The sequence below is a fragment of the Mus musculus genome, chromosome 4 (genome assembly GCF_000001635.26).
Source record: "Mus musculus strain C57BL/6J chromosome 4, GRCm38.p6 C57BL/6J".
Taxonomy (NCBI): Eukaryota; Metazoa; Chordata; class Mammalia; order Rodentia; family Muridae; genus Mus; species Mus musculus.
In genome coordinates, this window is record NC_000070.6 from 72103335 (window position 1) to 72131084 (window position 27750).

General features: G+C 39.9%; 1 protein-coding gene across 30 annotated transcripts in view; it reads right to left on the minus strand.

The window, feature by feature from the left end:
• Positions 1-6610: 6610 nt before the first annotated feature.
• Positions 6611-27750, minus strand: part of Tle1 (transducin-like enhancer of split 1) — a 91045-nt gene continuing 69905 nt past the window's right edge. For 27 of the 30 annotated variants that reach the window (XM_006537761.3, XM_017320107.2, XM_011249985.3 and 24 more), the window contains 6 exons: positions 22854-23103; positions 21438-21685; positions 19010-19157; positions 16806-16956; positions 15157-15233; positions 13264-15057 (listed from right to left, as the gene is read on the minus strand). In XM_006537761.3, the coding sequence (XP_006537824.1) occupies positions 14950-15057; positions 15157-15233; positions 16806-16956; positions 19010-19157; positions 21438-21685; positions 22854-23103 (982 nt within the window). In that variant the 3' untranslated portion in view covers positions 13264-14949. Of the gene's footprint in view, positions 15058-15156; positions 15234-16805; positions 16957-19009; positions 19158-21437; positions 21686-22853; positions 23104-27750 lie in introns of all 30 variants that reach the window. The other 3 variants (NM_001285530.1, NM_001285529.1, NM_011599.5) reach the window with 1 other exon arrangement.

The window sequence follows — 27750 nt, forward strand, 5'->3', positions numbered from 1 at the left end:
GGTTTCAAGAGTAGCATGCATAGCAGCCTGGACTTGTTGAAGAGCCTTCTCCTGTCCAGGATTTACTCAAAACTAGGAGTTTTCCGAGTCAATTGATATATGGGCTGGAGAAACACATCCAGGTAAGGAATCTTGCTTGAATCTAAATAGACTCACTAAACAAATGTGTTTCTTCCTTGGTTGTGTGAAGGTTGGGTGTATTAACTCCTCCTTTACCTTAGAAGGAATTTCTCGGCATGCACCACATTACTGGACTCCTAAGAATTTCACTGAGATGGCCCTTGAATTTTGGTTGAGTTTATTTCCTATCTTCTGACTCTTTGCTTCTTCTGATAGTCCTTATAAACAGATAACAAGAAACCGGTATTTGCTAGATCAAAACTTCATGCTCTGTTCCAGGATATGTTAATTTGCTGAAATAAGAATACCATATCTGGTACAGCAGTTGCAATTTGTCACTTTCATTCTCCACACTCAGTCTTCTGCACTGGCCAGAAAGGAAAATTAAAGGGAGATGTGGGAGCTACCTCTCCTGCATCTTCCAAGTCCTTGATAGTGGCAATAATTACTCTAGGGATATGATACTGGTTTTGATTCACCATTTTTTCCTAGCAGAGGCAGCTCTAAAGGCTTGCCAACTATAATAACCCTCATTCTACAGATCATAGAACGATTATAAAAAATTTCCCATCTGACTGCATCTATCCCAATTTTACAGTCCAGGACTGGGGAAAAAAAAAAAACAAAAAAACAAAAAAACAAAAAACTACCGGATGAGCTTAGGGACCCAGAGGACCTTGGGTGCATTGGATTTTGGACAAAACTCCTTGAATCACCTGCCTTTCATACACCCTTACTTTAACTGGAGGGCCAATGTTTCTTGGGGTCTCATGGAGTCAGCACAATTTAGAACAAGTATCTAATAGCTCCTGAAAAGTTTGATTATTTTCTCTCTCACAATGTAGTTACCTTTGTAAAAGGCCACAGGTCCCTCTGGGCAAGAACTGAAGAAAGGCTTCATCCTTAGGACAGGAACTCAAAAAATGTCAGGAATGTGGAGGCAGGAGCTGCCAAGGACAATGGAGGACTGCTGCTCCCATATCAATTTGCAGTTAATAGTTGTCTCCTGTGAGGCTATGCCAGTGACTGACTGGCAAATACAGAAGTGGATGCTCACAGTCATCTATTGGATGGAACATAGGGCCCCCAATGGAGGAGCTAGAGAAAGTACCCAAGGAGCTGAAGGGGGTCTGCAACCCTATAGGTGGAACAATATAAACTAACCAGTACCCCCAGAGCTCGTGTCTCTAGCTGCATATGTGGCAGAAGATGGCCTAGTTGGCCATCATTGGGAAGAGAGGCCCCTTGGTCTTGCAAACTTTATATGCCCCAGTACAGGGGAACACCAAGGCCAAGAAGTGGGAGTGGGTGGGTAGGGGAGCAGGGCGGGGGGAGGGTACAGGGGACTTTTGGGATAGCATTGGAAATGTAAATGAAAAAAATATCTAATAAAAAAATTGAAAAAAAAAAGAAAGAAAAAGCTATTCATGTTTGCCTATAGCCCAATCTTAGGAGGCATTTTCTCTCTTGAAGTTCCCTCCTCTCAGATGACTCTATCCTTAGTCATTTTGACATAAATTTAGCCAGCACAAGGTATATCTACCTACCTCAAAGATCCAGATTAGAAGTTGGTCTTCCCTACACCTTTAATCCTGGCACTCAGGAGGCAAAGGCAGGCGAGTTTCTGAGCCAGGGGTCAGCATGGTATATAGAGTAAGTTCCAGAGACAACCAGGATTACAAAGAGAAACCCTGTCTTGAAAGCAAAAAATAACCACTACAATTCTCCTCCCCCAATCAAACAAAAAGAAGTAGGCCTTCCCACTTTAAATGATTTAATTAAGAAACAAAAAGTCCCTCACATGTGCACCCAGCTTCTTGGCTTTTAGTTAATTCTAGATGTAGTCAAGTTGACACTAAAGGATAGGCATCTCAGAAGGTTTTCAAAAAATACAACAAAGTTTCCTTTATTCAAGTTAAACACCCAACTAGAGAGTAAGGCCTGACAGAGACCTTAGAAACTGTGACCTGGTAACAACTGTCTCATCTCTCATACTCAGGCCACGCAGCTCTCACCATGGCTCTGACCAACCTGCTCACACACTTTTTTTCTTTGTAAATTCCTCATGTCCACTTTTCTTATATGGGAAAAGGGGGGAAACTGCAACCAAGTCTCACTGCAGCCAAGTCTCACTAGATCACGTTCGCACATGAGTCAGTGTGTCTTCACACAGACAGATTTTTTCCAAAGGACTACAGTTGGTTTTTTGTTTTTTTGTATTTTTTTAAAGGCTTTCACTGCACACTACATTAAATAGAGGACACAGTAGCATGAAAATGGCTGTCTGATTTACATGGGGAGAGGGGACTGAGAGAGCTGCTTTGAGCTAAACTGTTAAGAATGGCCTCACTTCACACTCCAGAAGTGGGGTTATGTATCAGGCTTTCACTACTGAAGAATACTGCACTTGGACCCAGTAGAATGGTGAAAGTTGAAGAGCAAGCTCTGAAAACCACAAAAGGAATCTGCTCCCCTGTGGGAAAACTCTAGGCAGTTAGCCACTTACCCACTCACCCAGAGAATAAGAGCTTTGTCTTTCTCATTAATGCTCTTTTACACAGAGTAGTACATGGACCATTTCACATACTTCCAAAAAAAAAAAAAAAAAAACTTCTGAGTGTACAGGCTCTAGCATTGTCCTTGCTTGAGTGCTTACAGTTCATATTATAGAAAAAAAATGATTTGTTCTTTCCTTCAATTCTTCCATATAAAAGATTCTTTGTGAAAGGTGTTATTCTTAAAGTGCTTGGTAAAAATAAAGCCTCATTGAGACACTTGTTTTGGTCAGAGGCAGCTGCTTTTACCTACATGCTTCACTGAAAAAAAAGTCAACCATCAAAACCAAATGTGGCTGCATGAAGACACGGTGATTTGCTCATGTAATCCTAGCAATCAGAAAGCTGGTGCAGGAGGATTGCTGTGCTCAAAGCCAACCTGGCTCAAAAATGAAAGGGAAACAGTATGGAGGCAAACCATGAGGCAAGGAGGGAGGGGTAAAAACACACTTAGACTATATTTACACTCTATGATTGAATATGCCATGTCTTGAGATCACTCCAAAGCAACAGCTCAAAGGAGGAGGAGGAAGAAAAGAAGGAATAAGGAGGAGGAAACAAAGAGGTCCTTCATGGAAATGTTTGGTACAGCATTATTATTGACTGTAAAACGTATATTACTTTAGTGATTCAACAATGGTCTTTCATCTGCCCGAGTCAGAAATAATTTGTCAACTATGAAGACATAGAAAGCATAAGAACTTGCAATCACTAATGAGCAGAATATAGAATGCTTACATATATATGTACATAAAGGCAAACTCAAGGGAAACAAAACAAAAAATATAGAAATATGAGGATGGTGATGTTTGGCTTCTACTTAATGCTTGTAGTCAGCCTCTTCCTTTAGTGACATTACAAGGTTTGAGAACAGGCTGCCAAATATTTTGCAAATGGTTTTGGATGTTGTATGCACCTAACCTAATCACACTAGTTTCATAGCATACAGTAAAGATGAATCATTTCGCTGCACAAATTTTTATCTAGACATACAACAAGGGAAAAATGACATAGCATGCCCTACTCACAGCAAGAGATATGATCATTTACAGCAAAAGTGACTGGACTTCAAGTAATAAATCTGCATTATTCAGGGTTTTCTAATGGAACAAAACTTACAAAATGAGTATCTATGTACACACACACACACACACACACACACACACAGGACTTATTAGAATTGCTTACAATCCTGCGGTCCTGATAATTCAACAACCACTGCCTATCAATGGAAGGTCCAAGAATCTAGTAGTTAATCAGTCCAAAAGGCTGGATGTCTCAGCTGGTCTTCAGTATATGCTGGAATCCTGAAGAAGTAGGTTCTAATGCCAGTGAAGGAATAGACTTACTAGCAAGAGTGAGAGCAAGCAGGCAAGAAGAGAGAGCTTCCTTCTTCCAAGTAGAAGCTGTGGTCCAGACTTAAGGTGGATCTTTCCACCTTAAAAGATCTGGAATAAAGGTATATTTTACCACTTCAAAGACCCAGTGGAAAAGTTTGTTTTCCCACCTCAAATGATTCAATTATGAAGAAAAAAAATCTTTCATTAGTGTGTACAGCCATTTGGATCTTAGTTAATTCCAGAAGTTTTCAAGTTGACAACCAAGAATAGCCATGATATCATTTAAGGGACATGGAGTCACAAGTGTGCTGGTTACATTGCATAAAAACTTCTGTTACTCTTTACATTGACTACCTAAGTCAACTGTAGGTAACTACCATTTGGTTGGGTTCAATAGTCGAACTGGGCCCAATTAGAAACATCTCAAGAAATGCATATTTATTTCTACAAAGATTTTAACTTCTTTAATCCTGCCAATAGCCCTGTAAGGGTGTCTCAGGGTTTCAGTTGAAGAAAGACCTGAGAAGAACTAAGAGGTTCCCTAGGCTACAGATCAGTGATAAATGTGTACACTTAGTCAGGACTTCATTCATTCCAAAGCATTCCTCCAAAACATGCTACCCACTGGGCAGTTCCTTGATGTTCATTACAACTGGGCTGTTTCTTGATTTCTATTTCAACTGTAGTGTTACTTATACAACTACAGAGCTGTTAAAACAGTAGCTCAGGGTAGGCTACACATCTCTGTTCTTAAGATGATTTGTTTACTATTTAAATTTCTGTAGATAATTTGGATCTGTAACATCTCATAAGAGGTCCCATGTTAAAGGCTTAGTCTTCAGCTTGTAAAGGTAGTTGTCCTTAAAGAGGATAGTGAGCCTATGGTGGCCTGAATGAAAATGGACCCCACAGACTCATAGAGTGGCACTATTAGGAGGTGTGACCTTGTTGGAGGAAGTGTGTCACTGGGTAAGCTTTGAAGTTTCAGGAGCTCAAACCAGGCCCACTGTCACTCTCTTTTGCCTGAGAATATAGATGTACAACTCTAAGTTACTTCTCCAGCACCATGCCTGCCTATGTGTAGCCATGTTTCCTGTAATAATGAGAACGGACAAAAGCCCTGAACTGTAAGCCAACCCTAATTAAATGTTTTCTTTTATAAGTGTTGCCATGTTCATGGTGTTCTTTACAGCAACAAGAAACCGCAGAGAGACTGAGTGGAGCTTCAAACTTTTACTTTTCAAATTGAGTCCATCAGGTATTTTGTTAAAGTAATGAAAAGGACATTCATACACTCAATTACTCCACTGAGGTAATCAAAGGATCATTAGCACACCTAATTTCCACAAATTATGGATTCTTAATAATACTTAGAATACAAGTCTATAGAAAATAAACAGGAGAGGGTGGGCGGGAGAGAGAGACAGGGACAGAGACAGAGACAGACTGACTGATTATAAAAGTAGCTCTGGAAGCCAAACTTAAGAATTCTTTGAAAGAATTAATGTCAAAAAATAAGAATAATTAATATTGGCTGTATACTTCTAAGTGCAAACATAGAGGAACGTATAGGTTATTTCCCAGGATGGTACTGAGTGCTGATAAAAACTCAAAGTGAACCTCAGTAAGTGCCTGATGAGGGAGTATGTTAACCTGAAAGCTCTCAAGCTTCACAAGACCACCAGTCCCCATTTTCTGCCAACAGTTCAAAGAGTCTTAGGAAGAAAGTTCTCGGGCCCTTCCCCCAAGGTAACCAGCTAGACTTCAAGGAGCTGGAACAGTGTAGGAGCTGACTTCAACTTAGAAGAACTTACCAAAAAAATGGTTCCCGGGCCCATGAGCCGAAGGGACCCTAATGGGAAGTTGCACTGCTCATGCTTCTACGACAGAAACAACGGCTGCAAACCCATAGAGGAGCAAAACAAGGAAAAGTCCAGACTTACAGGCACAGACTAAGAAAAAGGCAGTGTGGTAAAGAAGTCTGCAAGGCGGATCCTCAGCATCCTGTGCCTGGGAAGTAGGGTGGGGCCCAGGAGGTGGTGGGAGAAGGGGATGCTTGATGGTGCCCAGATTAGGGCAAACACACAGGTGGGCTCTACCCAACCAGAGAGAATCACTGACTGGGAAATCCATGACTGTTTTAGTCTACTGTTCATTTAGTTTTATATATCTTTAGATTCTAAATTTTATTAAATATATAGAAAAATACATAATGTCATACTCATTAAAATTAACTTTTTTCTTTCTTTTTGTCTTAATAACCACAGTTTTGTATTTTTAATGTTCAATTGATGCATTGTTATTTGTGTCCTTCTTGTTTTCAAATGTAACACATAGTGCTGTCTTGGCTTTTCATTCTTCTAGCTTACTTTCCCCTTACTCACACTTTATCCCTACTCAGCCCATGCTCAACTCTGCGTAAGAATATTTCATTTTCCCCAACTCTAGTATTCTAGTTTACAAAGTTTATAGGGGACAGAGGTAAAATTTGTAGCATCTTCCATGGTAGTTAATTGGGACTGCTGTAAAGCCGTCATAGTTGTGAGTGCGGTCAGCTTTATGCAAATGAAGACGTATCAAATAAAACAAACATAATGTTGCTCAAAAGACACACTGAGGCTTTATTGGGTCCACATATTTTCTGAGTCCTGACATTAAACGGTACACATCACTGCAGAGGCCTGGAGATAGGACCTCACTTTCACACTAGGTAGATGTGTCCTCCAAATCAAATTCAGCAAAGACCATCCGTGGTGGTACACACCTTTAGTTCCCAGCACTCAGGAGGTAGAGGCAGCTAGATCTCTGGGAGTTTGAGATCTACCCTACTCTACAGTGAGTTCCAGGACAGCCAAAGTTAAACAGAGAAAACCAGTCTCAAGAAAACAAAAAACCCCAAATACCCACCAAAAACAACAGTCAAAAAAAATTCAACAAAGAAACCTTAGGGTTAAGTCATACCACAGGTGAACTAAACTTACTTGGTAGAGCTACAAACATTGCACCTAACAGATAAATAATGCAGTTTCATCAGTGGCACATGACACTTTTTTGAACACATTGTAGAACACAAAGCAAAAGGAAGGATGCAAGGAAGAGGAAAGGAAAAGCAAACGATTCCTGCATCTGTCAGACCCCAGTACAATCAAACTAGAAATCAAAAACAATGATAACCTCAGAAAACATACTTGGAGACTGAACAGCACACTTTTAAACTGAAGAAACCTTGGAGGTCTTAACAAATGGAAACATAATGAAAATGAAAACAACACTTTTCAGAACCTCTGGGACATACCTAAGCAATCCTTAGAGGAAAGGTTATGGCTGAAAGTGTTCACACTAATAAATAACCTAATAATGTATCCCAAAGCTCTACAATGTAAAAAGCCAAAATAAAATTGAGCACATGGCAAAAACCAGTATAGACCAAGGCCAAAAGTGATGAAACACATACCAAAAGAATACAGAGAGTCAACCAAAACTATCAGAAGGCCAAAATTCTATAAACTGGGGATAAAAGGAAAAAAAAAAAAAGAAAGAAAGAAACCAACAAAAACCAAACCTCAACTTCCTGAATTAAAGGCATAAAAAGAAATACAGAATGCTACAGCAAATGCATAGAATATCTTCAGTAAATCCATACAAGACTATTTCCCAAACCTAAAATTATGCTCATCTAGGTACAAAACAGGCGTACAGAATACCAAATAGACAAGTCCAGAGAAGAAAGTAATTCATATTTTATGGTTCAAATATTAAGAACACAGACTAAAGAGCTCTCATAGAGCACTGAAAGCTCTATGAGAGAGATAAAGGCACATACATTAGAATAGAACATATTAAAGCCAGAAGAGCCTGCATGTATTCCAAGTCCTGAACAATCCCATGTTTCAAACAAGATTACTAGACCTAACAAAACTATGCATTAAATACAGAGGTATCTTTGTGCTTACACATATGTACTCTGGGAACCCAGAATATCAAGCACACAGGGATGTTCTTTCAGAGAAAGAATGCAAAGCCCCCTTTCTACTGAGAAGGCTGGACTGGAGGTGCTCTCTAGCCTGGTGACCTTTGTTTCAATATGTGTAGCTCACGGACATTTCTACCAATCTACAAAATTTATCTTTATGGAGAGTGTCATATATACTTTATAAAGTGTTTTGATGTAATCACACATAATCTGTATCAAAGAGATTCAGGTATGCTTTGTTTTACATGCGATTTTAAGCTAATTATCACAAGAATAATTTCTCAGGAGCCAGTGAAACATTCTCCAAAATCAACTACTTATTATGATACAAAAAAAGGTCTAAAATATGCAGCAAACTTCAAATTACACCCCATTTCCTATCTTGCCACAATGGTATAAAGCTATGTATCAATCACAGAAACCACAGACAGTTCACAAGCTTGTAGACAATAAATAAAATCTCACTGAGTGTTAACTGAATGAAGAAAGAAAGAAATTAAGAATTTTATTAATTCCTAAAACTACTGAATGAAAACATAACATCCCAAAATCTATGGGACACAATGAAGACAGTAAGTCCTAAGAAAAAATTCCATAACACTACAGCTAAAAGGAAGGAAGGAAGGAAGGAAGGAAGGAAGGAAGGAAGGAAGAAAAAGAAAGAGAAAGAGGAAGAGGGTGGGGGGAGAAAGAAGAAAGAAAGGAAGCAAGTAACCAAGCAAGCAAGCAAGCAAGCAAGGCATCTCAAATTAATAATACACACAAAGTCCTTGGGAAAAAAAAAAACAAAGTAGATGGGCAGAGACAATCAAATCAGCTCTGAAAATGAATGAAATAGAAAACAAAACAAAACAAAGAATCAATTTAATAAGGTGTTGGTTCTTTGAAAAGATTGACAAACCTTTAGACAAATCAATGAAAAGAAGGATTCAAATTAATAGTCATTATAATATACAGAAAGTTATATAAAAAGGAAATTCAGAGAATCATGACAATATTTTTAAAAATATCTATATTCTAACATAATAGAAAATCTGAAAGACATAAATTAATTTCTAGATACATATCACCTATAAAAGCTAAATCTATATCAAGATGAAATAAATAATTTAAATAGAACTATAACATCCAACGAGAAAGATCCAGTAATTAAAATCCTCCAATTCAAAACAGCATAGTACCAGATGGATGGATTCGCCACAGATTTCTAACACCTTCAAAAGAACTCATACAAATACGCCTCAAATTATTCCACAAAATAGGAAATTAAAGGACATTTCATCATTTTTACAATGCCAGTATCACCCTTATACCAAAATCAGAGAAAGACCTCCTTATACACAAAAGAGAATCATAGTTCAATCTCTTTGATAAATATGAATGAATGGAAAAACTCTCAATAAAACCCCTTAGAATAATGTTAATTTTTTTCAGGGCCTACTTTTAATGTTGGTTCTTAAACCCTTTAACTTTCTTTGTAGTCCTCCACCTCCACCCACCAGAGGTCGAGGAAAAGAAAGGATACAGAGGGTTGGATGGAGGTGGGGAGGGGGTGCACCTGTTTAGAAATGGTTCTTTGGAGCAAATCCCATCTGCATTGTCAGGAGATCAGCAGTTCAGTTCAGCTCAGCAATGGCAGCTCAATCCACTTGCAAATCCTTCATGAATATACCAACAAACCAGCTAGTTCAATAGAGTCAGAATAGCAAACTTGAATCATCAGTGGTAGCATGACCTAGCAGAGACAGCCAGGCCTCAGCCTAATCGCCACGATTCCGCAGGAAGAATCAAGGCCAAGGGGAATGCCAGAAGTTCTTGGCTGTGCCTCTCTCAGTGAAGATGTGAAGATGATTTGTACAGCTAGCTCTACTAGCAAGCAAGCCAAGCCTACCCAAGCCTCTCTCACAGCCTGTTGAGTCCTACTTACATTCCCTCCAAGTATTACATGTCCTTCATGGGTCTTGCTTGCCTCACCACATCTTGCCTGAGCATGTGAATCTGACTTAGCAAAACTTCACTTGAATCTGTATCAGCTGACATCACTTTGCCAATCAGCCTAAAGTTTTTTTTTTTGTTTTGTTTTGTTTAGTTTTTTTGATGCAATTCTATGAAGTCACAACAAACAGAGCTCAGCTGTGCAGTGTAAGTCAGATCAATATAGGCATCTCATTAGTGATGAATCCTTCACATGTCCCACATGCTTGATTTAGCAAAACATCCTTTCATCTGTGTCTGCTTCAGTAAAATACTCCTTCAAGTGTTTGCTCCAAGAAAATACCATCCAACACAACTGACTTTCCAAAAAACCCTTAAGTTTACATTTCAATTTGCAAACTGAATTCAAGAACACATCATAAAGATTACCCATTATAATGAAGTCAGTTTCACCCCAGGGATACAGAGATTGTTCAATATACATACATAAATAAATGTAATCTACCTCATACATAGAAATAAGTATAATCTACTACACAGATAGACTGAGTAATGAAAATCTAATGATTATCTCTTTAGACAGAGAAAAACCTTTGATAAAATCCAACATACTTTCATGAGAAAAGTCCCAAAGAATCTAGGAATACAGGGGACATAGCTTAACCTAAAAAAAAAGGCAATATACAGCAAGCTCACAGCCAACATCATCCCAAATGGGGAAAAAAAGAAAAATCATTTCCATGCCCACTCTCCTCCAACCTATTCAGGCTAATTAAGCAAGTGAAGGAGATAAAGGCCCTGTAAATATGAAAAGAATAGACAAAGTATCCTTATTTGTAGATGATATACATCTACCCAGAAAAGACCCTAAGGACTCAAACAGAAATTTCCTACAGCTGATAAACATACTTGACAAAGTAAGAGGACACAAAATTAACACAAAAAACTAGTAGCCTTCCTAAGTACAAGTAAGCAACACACTGAGAAAGAAATCAGGCAAACAATTCCATTCACAACAGCTTCAGAAACAAGCAAACAAACCTTGGAATAAATCTAAGGAAGTGAAAGACTTACACAATAAAAAACTTTAAGACAGTGAAAAACAAAATTGAAGAAAATATGAAAGATGTGAAAACAGAAAGTCACCCCCTACCCCCACATGTTTATTGGTTGGTAGAGTAGTGTGAAAATGGCCATCCTATCAAAAGTAATCTACCAATACAGTGCAGATTCCATCAAAACTCCAACACAATTCTTCACAGAAATTAAAAAAAAAAAATCTTAAATCCTATATGGAAATTCCAAATACCCAGGAAAACTGAAACAGTTTTGAACAACAAAATGCTAGTAGTTGTCAACACCTCAGATTTTAAGGTGTAAAAAAGCTATCACAATACAAACAACATGGCACTGGCATAAAGCAGACATATTGATCAATGTAATAGAACTAAAGTCCAGCATATAAGTTCACAATCCTTATAGCTACCAAACTTTGGACAAAGAGGCCAACAACATACTGGACAAATGACATCCTCAACAAATGCTGCTGGTCAAACTGGACAGTGATATGTAAAGGAAGCTCGCTCCTTCTATCTTCCCTTATAAAAGTCAATGGCGACAAGATCACGGATCTCAACATTAGACCTGATACCTTAAATCTGAGAAAGGAGTAAGAAGGGAAGGTGCTTGTGCTCACAGGCATCGGAGAGGTCTTTCCCAATAGGATTCTGGTAGTACCTTAACACTAATAAATAAGTACAACCTCACTAATCTAAAAGGGCTGTACAACAAAGCACACCATCACCTGAGGGAAGACAGCCTAGAGAATAAGGGGAAAAAACTCTATCAGCTATACATCTGACAGAGGTTTGTATCTAGAATACACAAAGAACCCAAAACAGTAAACATCAAGAAAACTAATGACATATATAGCACAGGCATCAACAGAATGTTCTGAAGATAGGAACTACAAATGGCTGAAACACATTTTGGTTTTTTAATGTTCAACATTCTTAGCCATCAGAGAAATGCAAATTAACATTACTTTAAGATTTCACCTTACAGTGGAGACAGATGGCTAAAATAAAAAAGAGCAAGCAACAACAAATGTTGATTTAGATATGGAGAAAGAAGAATGCTAATCACTGCTGATGGGAGTACAAACAGGTATAACCACTAGGAAAATCAGATAATTCTTAAAATACTAGAAATAGATATCCACAGGATACAGCTATTCACTCTTGGACACAGACCCAAAGGACTCTATAGGCTACTATAGAGAGACCTGCTTATCAATATTCATAGCTGCTCTTCTCACAATAGTCAGGATATGGAAACAACCTAAATATCCATCAACTGATGAATGGATATTGAAAAGGAAATATGGTTACACACTGCAATTTTATTTAGTTGTTACAAAAGAAAAAAAGACAAACTTTTGAAATGTATAGGTAAATTAACAAAAGCTAGAAATAATCATTTTGAGTAAGGTAACTCCAGACTCACAAACACTTAATGTTTTCTTTTATTTGTAGGTATTGACTTTGAATCTTCAGATGTGTATATCTGGAATACCCACAGATGTTAGGAAACTAGTGTATATGTGGTGGGGGAGGCTTTCAAGGGAGACAACATAGCACATGGTTGCATAAAGGGTTGAACTGGAATAATGAAACATGAAGGATTAAGTTTGGGTTGGGATTAGGAGGAGAGGGCAGAGGAAGGAAAACAGAAAGATTAATAACATTAAAGACCTTCCAACCAGTCACATAGAAACCTACAAACGAAAAAGCTCCTATGTGTATGTAGACACACACATACAAACACACACACAACTAATGTGGAGTTATACTATAAAGGAAAAGACAATGACTCCATTCATGCTGCATTTATGAGACACGTGTCACTATATCATGCTGAGTATCAACTTATGGTTCGCAATACCTTGAGCAATAGGCACAGGATTTTTAACATTCACATTCTACAAGTGAGAAATGATGACCTGAACAGTTTCCCAAATTCCAACTTTCCATTCTCAGCTCCTAAAGCTGCTACCCTTTAGGCTGGACTCACCTTGTTTGTTCTGGCTAACGTACTGGTGAATGAAAGGGATTTAATAGATTCTATTCACAGGTTTATCTCCCTGGACTTCCATCCTTCTCTACTTGTAGTTGGAAGTCAATCTGTAGACCTATAGCAATACTGCTGGCCTGTGCCCGAGCCTAAGGCAGGAGAGAAACAAATATTCCATCACTATGTAGCTGGTTGTCTTGCTGCAAGTCAAGGAGAAACCCACTCCACAATGTAGAGAAGGGAGAGAGAAATCAGCTTTGGCCATTAGTATTTGCTATTTGTTTAATGAAAAATATTTAATAAACCTTGAAAAAACGTTTTTGGGTGAAAACTAGTATTTTTAAACATATAAAAAGGTCTTGATGACAAATGAAAAGCATAAAGAACAACTACAAATTCACTGAATCGTAAATAAACAAGGGCACAGGAAATTCCTTAGCTACTTACTAACCATGTGTTTTCCTAATACATAGAAGTCAACAGCAAATATAAAAAGCATAAGTTGTATAGCCTTTTCAAAAGAAAACATGCTTGGTAGCTTATTAAGAGCCCAGGGTTACAGATATCACCTAATCAAATTAGTAAAAATGTGTCTATAAAAATAAGGACAAAAGATTAATTCCAGACTGCAATATCCAGAGCTGCAGGGACAGTCTTAATGAGATGAACGGGGCAAAGCTTGCTGGATTAAGCAAATCAGTATAATAGATCAAGTAAGTACTAATGAGACATAACCAGCTGACTTTCCACTTCAGTTTTCCAGGGACGTGAACTCCAGAGCTTTCTGAACAGCACACATCAGAAAACAAAACATAAATCATCAATATATTCCTTGAAATACAAGAGAAAGAATGTAGATAAGACTGGGCCTTCCTACAATAATGGTTTGGTTTGTCAGTAGGATACTAGGAAAAGGCACAACTTTAATTTGTGACCACACACTCTTAGATTTAACCGCATACATCAGATGAGGTTTCTCAGGGGTAAGGATGAGGGAGAAAGAAGACAGGAGGGATGAAAATGTGTGAAAACAGGATCATTGTTTGATACATTATCTAAGTTAAAAAACTCACAAGGGTGGCACACACTAGTACTCCAGGCTAAGACAAGAGGATAGCTACCAGCTTAAGGTGAGCATAAAATATAGTGTAAGAGCCTGTAAAAACAAAATAAAAGTCATAGTAATAGTTTTAAATCTTAATCACAAGAGCCTCAAAGAATGAGTATTAAAGGTAATTCCAATTTCGCCTATTAAAGCTGTCATGAACTGACAATTCCACTTCTGATCCTGAGTCTCTGTTGATCCCCAAGGACTTGATGGGATCAGTCCCAATACAGCAGATGTTCATAGCTGAATATATTTCTGCAAAAACAAGTGTACAAAGGACTTACCTATGTGTGTATGGACTTTAATTGCAAAACCCACATCTAGGACTCGAATGTATTGATTAAAAAGAGTCAAGGAGGAAGACCACTTACTGGTACTAAAGGTTTTACTGTAATAAACCAAATATATTTACAATTTATACAAATGTTGAAACAACAAAAAAATTACAAAAAGAAAAAAAAAATCACAAGATGCAAAACCAAGAAACAAGTTCATTGTAGACACCACTGCTCTACAAAGGACTCAAGGTGAACCGAATTGCAAGGAACAGAAATGTAAGCTCACAGTTGGCTAAGGCAGGACTGACAGGCAGCAGGTAGCTCCTCTATCCCACACCTGGCTTCTGTGTGATTGTGGTGCCCAAAGTTAGACAGGCGACTGTCTACTGATAAGACTTGTTGCCTTCTCTTTGTAGACTCAAAGCAGTTCTGTGTCAAGATTTGGAAACAGGTTTCTTCAGGTTTCTTGATGTTGTTTCTGTTTTTTTTTTTTTAAATTATAACTTCTATTTCTACAAATTCCAAACATTTGGCCCAATCCAACTGTAAATATGAAGCCGTGGTATTCTCAGTAGATGACCTCATAAACGGTAGCCTTTTTGTCCCCTGAGCCAGTGACTATGTATTTATCATCCACAGAGATGTCACAGCTAAGCACTGATGAAGATTCTTTGGACTGTAAGAAAAAACAGCAGGCAGAGAATATTTAATGTGTCCCATTGAAGAGACAGCCTCACTAGTTATTTCAAAGGCCAGGGGGTAAGCATGTCCATACCTGGAAGATGCTGGCTCCATATGGTGTCCGCCAGGCATTTAGGAGGTTGTCTTTTCCAGTACTCACAAACCATTTGCCTAGAATTAACAAAGGCACAGGTGATTTCAGCAATATTAAAATCCCCCCTGTTGGAATTAGTTAAATAGCACTGGTTTTAGTGTGTGGTGTATGTGCATGTGTGCTTGTGCCTGAGTGTAAATGCACAGGCCAGAGTGCATGTGTGAACGTGGGAGAACAGCTCTGTAAAGGTGTTCCTTTCCTGCGCCGTTGCTGAGACAAGATTTTTTTTCCAGATGTTCAAACATTTTATTTTAACTTTTTAAAATATTCTTTTATATATATATATATATATTAGTTATTTTCTTCATTTACGTTTCCAATGCTATCCCAAAAGTTCCCTATACCCTCCCCCCTTCACTCCCCTACCCACCCACTCCCACTTCTTGGCCCCGGTTCCCCTGTACTGAGACAAGATGTTTATTACTGTTTATATTGCTGACCTACAAGCTTCTGGGGCCATTCTCCTGTCTCCTGCTCTCATCACACTGTAGGAATGCTGGGTTCACAGATGTGAACTACCTCATCTAGTTCTTAACATGGGTTTCAAAGACTGAACTCATGTCACTGTGCTTGAGTAATGACAACTGTTTTTATCCAGGAAATGATCTAGCTATCCCCCAAAGAGAACATTTTTATCATACTAATGTCCATGTCCAAAGGGTTGGTCTATGATCCAGGCAAGTTTTACATCTAGGCTCCTTGGTGTGATCCTGTTCATAATCAAAGAAGGCTGGAGATTACTGAGTGGATAAACATGTACAAGCATGTCCACACATTCAGATTTCCAGCATGTGGCTTTGTGTACTTGGAATCCAAGCCTCATGGACAGTGTGGGAAGGTCAAAGAACAGGTAAGCCTTGGGCATTGTTGGCCATCTAGTGTAGCCAAAAGACAAGCTCCAAGTTTAGTGAGAAATCTTGCCTCAAAACCAAGAAACTGAGTGGCAGGAGGATAGCGGGCTTTGACACCCACCTGAGCGTGTTTGTAAGAGTGTGTGTGTGTACACAGGTGTACACATTCAGTACATGACACAGTTTCATAGCCATTTTCATTCTTATGGAAACAATGAGAGCAAAATAATTCAATATTGATCTAATCAGAAATGCTCATTTATCAGATGCATACAGAATGTGCAACTAGTATCAGTCACCCATCTATCCTCATAGCCAGAGTGAATAAATATGTGACCACACAAAGTACAACACAGTCTCCACATGGACTTTCCCTTCTCTGTTCTCATTCAGGAAAAGAGAATCTAAGTGCAGCTAACATCCTTCTGACCCTGGATTCTCGTTATAGAGTCAGCACATAGTGATTTCACTATGGTCCTATTCTAATCATCATTGCCCTCCAAACTTCAGAGCACCAACAATTACGTCCCACCCCTACCATATATTTCAGTGCCTGCTGACTTTTCTCAAATTAACAAAGCAGGCCGAGACACACATTACTCTTCTCTGAGGGGCAATGGAATTATTGCACCCAGCTGCATGGAGCAACACATTTTTTCCCCCCAGATACCATCTCTAAGCATATTTTAAAAAGTATTTCCCCATTTAGGCCCTTGAAACTCTTGTAGCTGAACTCACCACAATAAGCAAACTTTAGGGACAGCACGCAGCTCTCGTGGAGGTGCAGCTGGTACTTGTCAGGCTTGTTCACATGCAGAACTTCCACGTTGCTGCTTTCCATGCCCACAGCAAGCCACTCCCCAGTTGGGCAATATCCCAAAGAGAAGATCTGTTATAGGTAAGACAGGATCACTGATGAGTTTACTCAAGAAATTAAGGAAGTGAGACGTCAGCAAGTGGAGTAAGCATGGGGTCGAAAAGTGGGTTTAATCTGCCAAATCCAGACTGGGAAGGGGCAGGGGATGCAGCCCAGCCCAGAATCCGCTACTGAACAAATGGAAGATTAAAAGTTCCATCCATGCTGTGAAATAAGATATTATCTTTAATAATACCATTGGAAGTTGTCATTAAGAGACACTGACTGAAATACATGGACATGTAATTCAGAGTTTGGAATGAGGATGATATAACAAAACTAGCCAGGTACCAATGGCTTAGGATAGGGAATATAATTGTCTGTGTTTGATATAGGCCTGTATATGTTTGACATTTATAGACATTTGAAATTTTCTTAAGTTTAAAACTGGTGACCAAAAGTAATATTGTGCATATTCTACAGAATCAAAAGTAATATTGTGCATATTCTACAGAATCAAAAGTAATATTGTGCATATTCTACAGAATGGTAGAATAGGAAAAGTTCTGAAACTAAAATCAACAGTCACCTAAATTAGTATATGTGAGAGCTGACAAAACCTAGAGTTGTGTGGGAAGAATTTCAATGAAGAGTTACCTGGATTGGTCAGCCTGTAGGCAAGCCTGTGAAATGTTTTCTTAGTTGGGTTATTTGAAATGGGAAGACCCACCACGTTTGTGTTACCCCTTCACAGGCTAAGCCTTGGAATGAATGAAAAGAACACAGATATTGTACCAGCATGTGTGAGTACTTCCTTCCTCTTTGCCCCTTGACTATGGAGGCAATGTGATTTTCTGACAACAATGGATTGTGATCTGGAATAGCTAACTAAATAAACTATTTTTCTTCTAAGTTGCTTTCTGTCATATCTTATCAGAGGAACAGAAGGAAATTAAAACAATATATGTAGTTATTTTCCATTTTTACCCGATTTTTAAGTTTTTATTACCTTTAAAGAAAAAACCATATCATGAGCAAGTGGGGGCGGGGGGTGAGTAATACACAGAAGGACAACTTTACTGAGAGGAAGACACCAGTAAAGGGCGAGAACTGCTTCTGCCAAATAAGTCTACATTCTCCAAAAGTTGTATGGTTTTATATTATTTTAAAACTCTACTCAGTCATAGTGGTGTACACCTTTAATCCTAGTATTGTGGAGGCTGAAGTAGTAGGACTGCCTTGCGTTAGAGTCAAGCCTCAAAAGCCTTCTATAGATCTAGTTGATCATGATTATATATCTTAATCATGTCCCCTCCCCCACCTTCTTACCCAACCACCTTTATATTCTCTCTCCTGCCCTTCTATCACAAACATACAAACAAGAAAAACATCAGTAAGTCAAAAAAAAAAAAAAAACAAATCAAAACAAACCAAAAACAAAAACAAAACAAAAACCCCAAAGCAAACAAAAGAACATAAAAAAGCCCCCTATCTCCCAATGCCCCATGGAGTTTATGTTGGTCAATTATTCTGAGGTATGGGGCCTGCCCAGAGGGTAGTAGAGGTACCTAATGACCCTCCACTGGAGAAAACTGATTTTCCATTACCAGTGGGTATCAACTGCAAATAGCTTCTTGGTTAGGAGTCCACTTGCCCCCTCAGTGTTGGGACTTCAACATGGTTGTTTTTTAAGGTTAAGAAAGGAGATGGGTATCCACATGTTCTTAGACTCCTTGAAACAAATTAACATTCATTTCACTCTCCTTCTGCATTTGATGGTGATAATATACACAACACTGCATCCTGCTGAAGAAAACCTGTATATTCTCTACTGTATAAATTCCTTTCACCAAAACCACGTGTACATAAAGCATCTCAACATGGTTTGACTCACAGGATTCTTTGTAACCATCCCCTGTGTGTGTGCGTGTGTGTGTTTGTGTGTGTGTGTGTGTGTGTGTGTGTGTGTTGTATGTCTATGGTTTTAAACACATTTGCTTATCATGGTACCCTGCATGATGCTGAGGTGGGAGACCGATCCACAGACCCCTTCTGACTCCACAGCAGGCCAGAGCCAAGCACTCACCTGTGAAGTGAAGTCATGCTGCTGCAGCTGCCTCCCTTCTCTCAGGTCCCAGGACCTCACAGTGTTGTCTAAACCGCCTGTCCAGAGCTTGGTGCCATCATTAGAAATGTCAATACAGCTGGCTCCGTCTGTGTGGCCCTGGAATTGCCTGATAAAACAAACCAGACTGAATAATGATTTCCTGCCAGAGCTCAAGGTAAACACTGTTGTGTTGTTGGTTTTGGACTCACTGTGTCATGTCAGTGTTTGTTGGTGTGCAGTATCAAAGTAACCTTCCCCTGAGGAGCACAGGAAACAGCCCCTGCAGGTTCTGTTTCCTTTTTCAAGATCCAAGGCCTAAAGAAATGGACTGGCTTGCAGGATGCTGCCAGAAGCCAGGTATCCTATGGCCTCTTGATAAACAGACCCAGTGAAACTCTTCCCTGGTCTGGAAAAGAATTTAAGTACTAAGAGACAATAAAGATAAACACACAAAACCCAATTTCCTTAAGGAAAGATAAAGACCAGTCCTTCAGTGGCCAAGGCTTGAACCCACAGAAAGTCAAAGGCTTATTCCAAGAACACATTCATTTAGAAGATAATCTTCCAGTAGGGCCCTTCCTGCTAGCACAGTGTGAACTCAGCCCTTCTGAATCATCAAGGGCCTTGCATGAGAAAATGTGGACTCCCAGAGACCAAGGGTCAAGCAGGCCTCTTGACCTCAGAGGAGTTAGGTAGAGACAAAGAAAAGTACTGAGGAGGACAGACACTTGCCAGCTCCCAGCCCCAGTACAAGGCTTTCTTTACACGGGACCTTCACACCATGTTCAAAGGGCATCCCTAATCAATTGGGTGGCAAGGATTTCTGACCCCTGGAAGGGCATGAGGCAACAAAGTCAGTTCAGTGGAGAGAACATGAGCACAGTGGGGTCTGGGGTTGGCAGATGGTGTGTGTGTGTGTGTGTGTGTGTGTGTGTGTGTGTGTGTGTGTGTGATGCAGTGACTCTCAGAAACTTGACTCTACATGCTGAGCAGATGTGTGTGTGTGTGTATGTGTGTGTGTGTGATGCAGTGACTCTCAGAAACTTGACTCTACATGCTGAGCACGCTTTCGCCAGGGCAGATCAGAGAGGTAAGGACCCACCTTCAGAACCAGGAAAGACCCAGAATAGAACTGTTTAGAAACGTCAATGTCAAGAAGGTCCCCCATCCCCTATTACCACAGAGCACCAAGCTTAGAATTTGAAAGTGAAAGGGAAAAAAAAAATTACCATCGCTGCCCTGAATTCTTAGCCAAGATATGAGCCAGAAACCTTTCCCTCCCAAGCACAACCCCTACATTAGTTCCTGTCCCTACCAGTCCCCTTCTCCCGCATGGCCAGAATTCCCTGCTGATGCCCAGCAAGTGGACCTCAAGAGTGCTACCTGGCCTCTCCATGATCACCTGGAATGAAGGAGTCTTTGTTGTACCTTTCTTCCTTTTGTCTATTCAAACAACTGTTACAACTTTTATCTTTCATCCTGACTTATCACCTCCTTCAACTCAAAGAGTTATTAGTTCTTTATTCCAAACATCTCTCCCTGTGAACAATCAGCACTCCTCCAGCCTCGCCCTCCATGCATGTCCTAGTGACTGTCAAGCTGTTGACTGTTGAGAATACGCTGTGTCCTAGAAGATACAGGACTCTCACAGAGCAGCCACTGGCCACACATGGCCAGTCCAGGCTAAAACACGGCCCCCCACCCCACCCCCACACACATACACACACACATGACTCCAGAGAGCCAGCACCAGCAGAATGGCAGGCCTGACTAAAGGACTAGAGACAAGGAACTTCTCTGCCTCGGCTCTCATCTATAAAGTAGAGAGGACAGAGGTACAGACAGCCTTATCTTAAAATCCGAATTTCTACCTCCCAAAAGTTGGCTACATTTGACTTAAGTGCTTACTCTTAGAAATAGTTTCTGGAATGACTCTAGTATGTGCATTAAATGGAAGCAGACTAGCTGCTGAGGGAAGAGCAAGGATCTAGAAGCCAATCAGAGGCCCATGTGCTTCCAAGTGGAATGACCCTCTTAGTTAGCTATGAGAAATACAGATATTTTAAAGCTATTTTGTGGTTTCAATGCAATGAAAGCTTATTTTTAATGTTTTTTGTTTTCTTGTGTCAGTAGATTTCCATCTGCACAAACAAGAAATTGGCCAAGCTCAAACCATTTGGACTGGAGACTCTTGTATTATCATTTAAGTCCACATTATGTTGTCCCTCGACACAGCCGCATCTGCCATCTCAGTGTGGACGAAAGAATGGGATATAAGGTCTTGGTGACCCTCTGGCATATGCCATGTGCACTCGTCACCCACAGGTGGCCAGATAGCCTCTGTATCAACACTCAACAAACAGCAGCCCCTTAACTGAGGCTTCCCTAGGAGAGGCCCTGTACTCACCTCACCAGGGTCTGGTTGTGCAGGTCCCACACTGCGATGTTGCCGTCACTGCAGCATGAGAAGCAGACCTTGGAGTCGGGGCTGATGGCCAGAGCATAACAGGCAGGGGCTGAGGATGTCAGCTCTGCCTTTATGCGGGGAGTTGGAGCTGCCAAGTCCCAGATGGATAGAGTACTGGCTTCCCCTCCCACTATGAGAGTACAGCCATCAGGTAGCAATTTACAGGAACGGATGTAGTTATCTCTATTCTGTGGAATAGCAAAATGTAATCACTGTGGAGCATTGCCAACTGATAATACTGTGTATTCCTAAATGCTGTTCTGTTTTTTAACTTCAAGAGAGATTTTATGAACACTCTGTTCTACAGGAAAGACCAGGGTTCAACTGCCATTGTCTTCTTCCAAAGAGTAAATAAACTCACAGGGCTGCTAAGCTGAATTCCTGATTTGCAACTGTACAGGCAGACTTGAAAGCATCTAGGTGCAAGGCAGGTGTGAGTGCACTTTCCTGTGGAGAACACTGCCCGCCCCATCATTTACTGTTGGACAGTGCAGACCCACCAAATATGCTTCTGTTTTCATTTTTCCGACACTGCCAAATGAGTTCTGAGTACTTATTTAAGAATTTAATGGATTGACTTCCTCAATATTACCATAGCTATTGTCCTATGGAACTTTCTTAATCAAAAGGCTAAAAGATGACTCTCCATCTAAGGCAACCCAGATAGAGGGACAAAGGGTGCTTTCAGTCTAAGTATGCACTACCACAACAAAAGCATCACCCCAAACACACCCACACCAACCCTTCCCCCACCACCACTTGCTTGTTAGCTCTCTATCTACCCTTCTTGTTTGAGAATGACATTATTTAGATATCTAGTTAGGACAGCCCAGTTCACAGTCTGCTGAAGAACAACATTACAGGTCTGGCAATCATAAGGCTAATAAGTGCTTCTAAGTTCTTGATGGAGTAGCTTAGTGTTTTGGGAGACAATTCTTTCTGTTCCAGTCTTACTACAGCTATGGCAGAAAGGAAAAGCTACCTTCCCACCCTCTTGACAATACCAAACCAGTTTGGAAGGGTTTACATGCCATATTAGCAAATGTTGATGTTTGATATAAAGTTTACAGGGAAATTTTGAGTAGATAGCTGGGATCAAGAGTCCACATTAACTACTTTTTCTCTACTGCATAGGATACGATCTTAGAAATCGTGTGTTCAAAGTGAGCTCCAAACCACTGCAAACATCTCCAAAAATCAGCCGATCAACACCGGGATTTAACCAGTGTAGTGGCAGTAACTGAATCCTGCTCAATGAACGAATAGGGCAGAAGCTTGACCACCTAACATAGGAAACAGAGGGGCTTCTACTCTCTGCTTATGAAAATAGCTCAGGTGAACCTGATGCTTGCTCACCAGACAATCCAGCTGAGAGACGGGGCTCTTGTTGCCGGGGTGGCTGATGTCCCACACCTTAACGCAGCCCTTGCCACCTGTGTACACGTGCCTTGTGGGGTTGCTGATGGTCACTGCACACACCACCTCCCCGTGGTTGAGGGTGTTGATCTGCCGAGCATGTCGGGGAATCCCAGGTCCAATGAGGGCATCAGGGGGAAAAGGAACAGGCTGCATTTGGCCATCAGCAGTAACGTGGAAGGAGTATGCTCTAAATGGAAGAAAACCACTTATCACAAAGGGAGCTATAGCCTGGAGATGGGGAAAGATGGGGACTTTCTTGTCATGGTTTCTCCTTCTGAATTCAAAAGTCTTAACATTTAAAGTCTGTATTCAAGCTACTATTTTACAATGCTCTAAAGTATACAAAACTCTATTTTAAATGTTTTTAAATTGTTTCTTACAAATTCTGAAAAGTATTCTTTCAAATCTCACTATAAAAATGTGCTTCTAAACTGATGTAGCCTTCCACATCCCTCATACATGATTTCTTATAATTTAAAGCACTTAAGATGATGTCTTTAAGAACTCTTAATCATGGGGCTGGAGAGATGGTTCAGAGGTTAAGAGCACTGTCTACTCTTCCAGAGGTCCTGAGTTCAATTCCTGGGTGCCTCCCAACCATCTGTAATATTACCTGATGCCGCCTTCTGCCACACAGGTGTACATGCAGATAGAGTACTCATATACATAAAATAAACAAATCTTAAAAATAATGTATCTTAGAATGAAAATACAAACATATAAACATGCAAACAAAAACAGCTTCTGGAAAAGATATCAGTGGTTCTGTGCACTGGCTGCTCCTGCAGAGGACATGGGGTCTACTCACAAACATTGGTTAATCTACTTCTAGGGACTCTGAAACCTTGTTATTTCCCCCACGAACAGACACACATGGTATATTAACATATATGTATAAAATATACATATAAACATAAAATAATTTTAAAAAATTTTAAAAACTGCTTTTAAAACATATTATTTTACACTTTTGTCTCAAACTCCTTTACATAACCAAGAAAAAGAAAGAAAGAAATTCTGATATCAAATGACAGATTTCCTATTGAACAATTTCTCATATTTACCTCAAAACGACAATTTTATCTGATGGAGGCAAAGCAACCAGCTAAAAGAGCATCTTCCCAGTTCCACATTAGCCAGGGCAGCAAATGCTGTACAATGGGAAGCAGGTGGAGCTTGCAGAGAGTACTTTCAATTTAGTTCTTTACTTGAAAGGGGGCTAGGAAAGGGGAACACTTGAGTACTTTCTGTACATTTTTCTATTAACCTGAAACTTACCTAAAAATTAAAGTTTCTAACATTTCCAAAAGTAAAGCAAAGGAACTGGGGACAGCTCAGGGTTGAGCCCTACATAGGGTGTGCAAGGCCAAGGTTTGATGAAAACAATAAAGAAAGAACGAGTGATGCCTTTCCTTCCCAATGCCTAAGTAAGCAAGCTGACTGGACTCAGGAAGTCCTTCAGACTGCAAGCTGACTTTGAAGATGAGAAGTCACTTCAGAGGGTGGTAGAAGATCCTGCTGGGCTGACACCTGCCCTGGGTTGCTGACTTTCATAAGCAAGTGAAACTTTCATGTAGTCTGCCTGCAGTTCTCTTCCCTGTTCAGCACAAATGAGCCTAATCCTCGTCATGTACTTTCATCTCTGGCAACAAAATTCAGGACTTATTTTTTTTTTCTTCCACTGTATTAAATTGCTACTTGACTCCCTAGAGCTAGCACACAATGGGCATCATAAACCACACAACAAAGCCACTTTCGAGTGGAAGATGTGCAGGGCTTCTCCTCTCATCCTAGCCTGGAGAGCCCTGTTCGTCTCTAGCTCAGACATCATAGATCTAGGAGTTCTAGTCACCAAGCATAAACAAAGCCTGAAGGATTTTTCTGTTCCTGCTACCTCCTTGGGTAAGGATGAGTCCTTTCTGAAACACCATAAATACTAACAGAGCTCTTGAACTTTTTGTTCTGCTAATAACTCAAACTGTACAAAATAACTTGGCAGAAAACTGATACTCAATATCAACTCTCAATGAGGCTGTACTTAAAATGCACATTCGCTGGCCTGGAAATAAAGATTGGTTACTATTTCCCTCCATAGAAGCAACATATCAAATAAATGAAGACTTTAAATGTTCCTCCCTTCATCCACAGGAAAGATCTTAAATGTCCATTATCTCTTGGAAAACTGGCTTTAATGACCACTGGAAAGAGGCTATATGTCACCAGCTGTTAACAATGCTGTTTTATCATGACTCCCATAGTGATGGAGACAGAATAATGAAGGTTACTCTGGTGGTTTGGTTCTGGTTCTTTTCCCTTGCGTTGTGGAGGTTTGAATTCAGGGCCTTATGCATGCTAAGCAAGGTCTCTACTACAGAACTCTATCTCTAGCTCCCCTTTGTGGGGACAGAGTACTACTAAGTCATACAGGATGGCATTGAACTTTCCATCTTCCTGTTGAACCTCCCCAATTAGCTAGGATAGCTGGCTTGTGTCATCAGGCCTATCAATCAGCTAGTATAACTCAGTTTGAATAACTGAGCTATAGAACAGGAGCCACAAAGAATTTTCTGGGAGATTATATATCTCACTGCCTCAGCCCTTAATTCTTCACTCCTCTAAATCATGCACTGACTTTTTTCAATTCAGAAAGACTCTCTGTATTCTTTCCAATACCGAAATATATATGCATAATACAGATATTTGAATAGGGACTGACAATACTTATTATGGGATGTCAGTAGTTTCAATCAAATAGTACTTTGTTCCCTAGGAGACAAAACTACCAAAGCTTAGAGGTTTGAGTCTATTATTTCTGCCCTTCAAGAATTCTGGACTTCAATTAACTGGTAGGACAAAATCTACCAGCAAAGTTATGTAATGGTTCTGTTCCATTTCTGTTGCTCTGGTTAAAACAATAACAAACCTCTGACAACAAGCAACTTCGACAAAGAAGTGTTTACCTGGCTTGCAATCCCATGTGAGAGCCCCCAACTAAGGTGAAGTCAAGCAAGGAGCCTAAAGTATCAAATCCAGTCAAGAGCAGAGAGAATAAACACATGGATCCAACCTCACTTGCTCACTCTCACCTAGCTTTCTCCTCTTAGCATTGTTGAGGCTCTCTTGCCTAGGGAATGGTGCTCCTCATAACAGGCTTGGTCTTCATACATCAAGATGGGGCCCCAACAAGGAAACAAATTTGCATCAGGTGCCCTTCCAGCAATCCCAGGTTTTCAGTGGGAGGCTATTTTATCTTCAATTAGAATCCCACTGGTTACAGTGTTAAATGTTTCAGATTAACAAAGTATCTGTACCAAGTACAGATGGGAGAGCTGTCTACTAGTCTTTGAGAGATCTATCTCCCAGGTGTGCTCTTCTTCCAACAACACAGGAGCTTGTAAGCATCATATTGAGGCAATTTAAAATGGATTTACACTGCAATGAGAGCTTTAAACACCCATCTGTCCCATGGGAAGCCCATATGGATGCTAATAAATCAGTCTTGGGGACTAAGAAGAAGCTATAGAGCCTCAACAAATGAACAAACCAGAACAATACTCAGGCTGTGAGCTGTCCTCCAGGGATTCATAGAGAGAAAAACAAGAGGGGATCAGAGATGGCTGGAACTAGTTATTCACCCACAAAAATAAAAGGAACCTTCAATACATGGTATCATGTCAATGTCAATGGTAGAGACCCCAGAAGACACTACCTTCTCTATAGGCTGAGGAATTAGGAATAACAGAATGGAGAATTTGCAAACCAACTGTTAGCACAACTGCCTTTCCTTATCCTCATGGTATACATTACTGGGTCCCAGGTGGACACCTAAAACAAAAGACCACATTATAGCTAGCTTTCCAAGGTACAATCTATGGAATCTATGTAAAAATTATGCTTGTTTTATTTACAAATCAAGAAGAATAAGATAGTAATAACGAAACAGAACAAGTATCACGCATTCTAATCAAATCAATACCCTTACACTTTGAGGTCATTATTATTAAAGACACAAGCACCACAATGCACAAACTACAATGTATGAGGTTGATTGGGGTAGCACTCTTCGGGGGCAGAGGCAGGGGAACCCTGAATTTGAGGCTAGACTATGCTATATTGTGAGACTATGGGATCACGTGTATATATTTAGTGTATTCAGATAGAGCAAAGCCAATAGATAAGACAGCAACTGACTTTCCATGTGACATGAAGCAAATCTACTCCTCAGAATCCTAGAATCTCATTGTTACATACCACAATATACATACATATACACATACACATACACTTATACATATCCTCCCTCTGTCTCCCTCTCTAAACACATAAATAAAATCTGTTTATTTATGGTGTTAATACTTTCAGACTGCACTTGATCTGAAACTGTCAATCAGTGAGGACCATTCTTCTAGACCTGATTACAGATAAGGTCAGACAAAAGAATGGCCTGATTATGTTTGTACAAGCTCATAAAGAGGCAAAAAACAGTATCGGTTTTCCCTGTAGCTGAAGTGATAAGCAGACATTCTAAGAGAAAGGGTTGTATTCCTCCTCCATGTAATTGCTGTTGGAAGAGGTAGGTACTGCCAATAAAAAGCAATTGAGCAGTATACACATCCTAGATGCACTGCTCTGTACCTATATTACATCTTTTAAATGGCCCACTTATTTATTCAAAAAAAAGTATAGGGATGCTCTCCTAACCAACTCACCCACTACATTAAGTCCAAGACCAGGTTGAAAAACCTAAACTTTTATGTGAAATGGACTTGACCCGGGCACAAGCTCGATAGCTACACCAAACGTGTATGCTCTTACTGACTAGCTATTCTCCAGC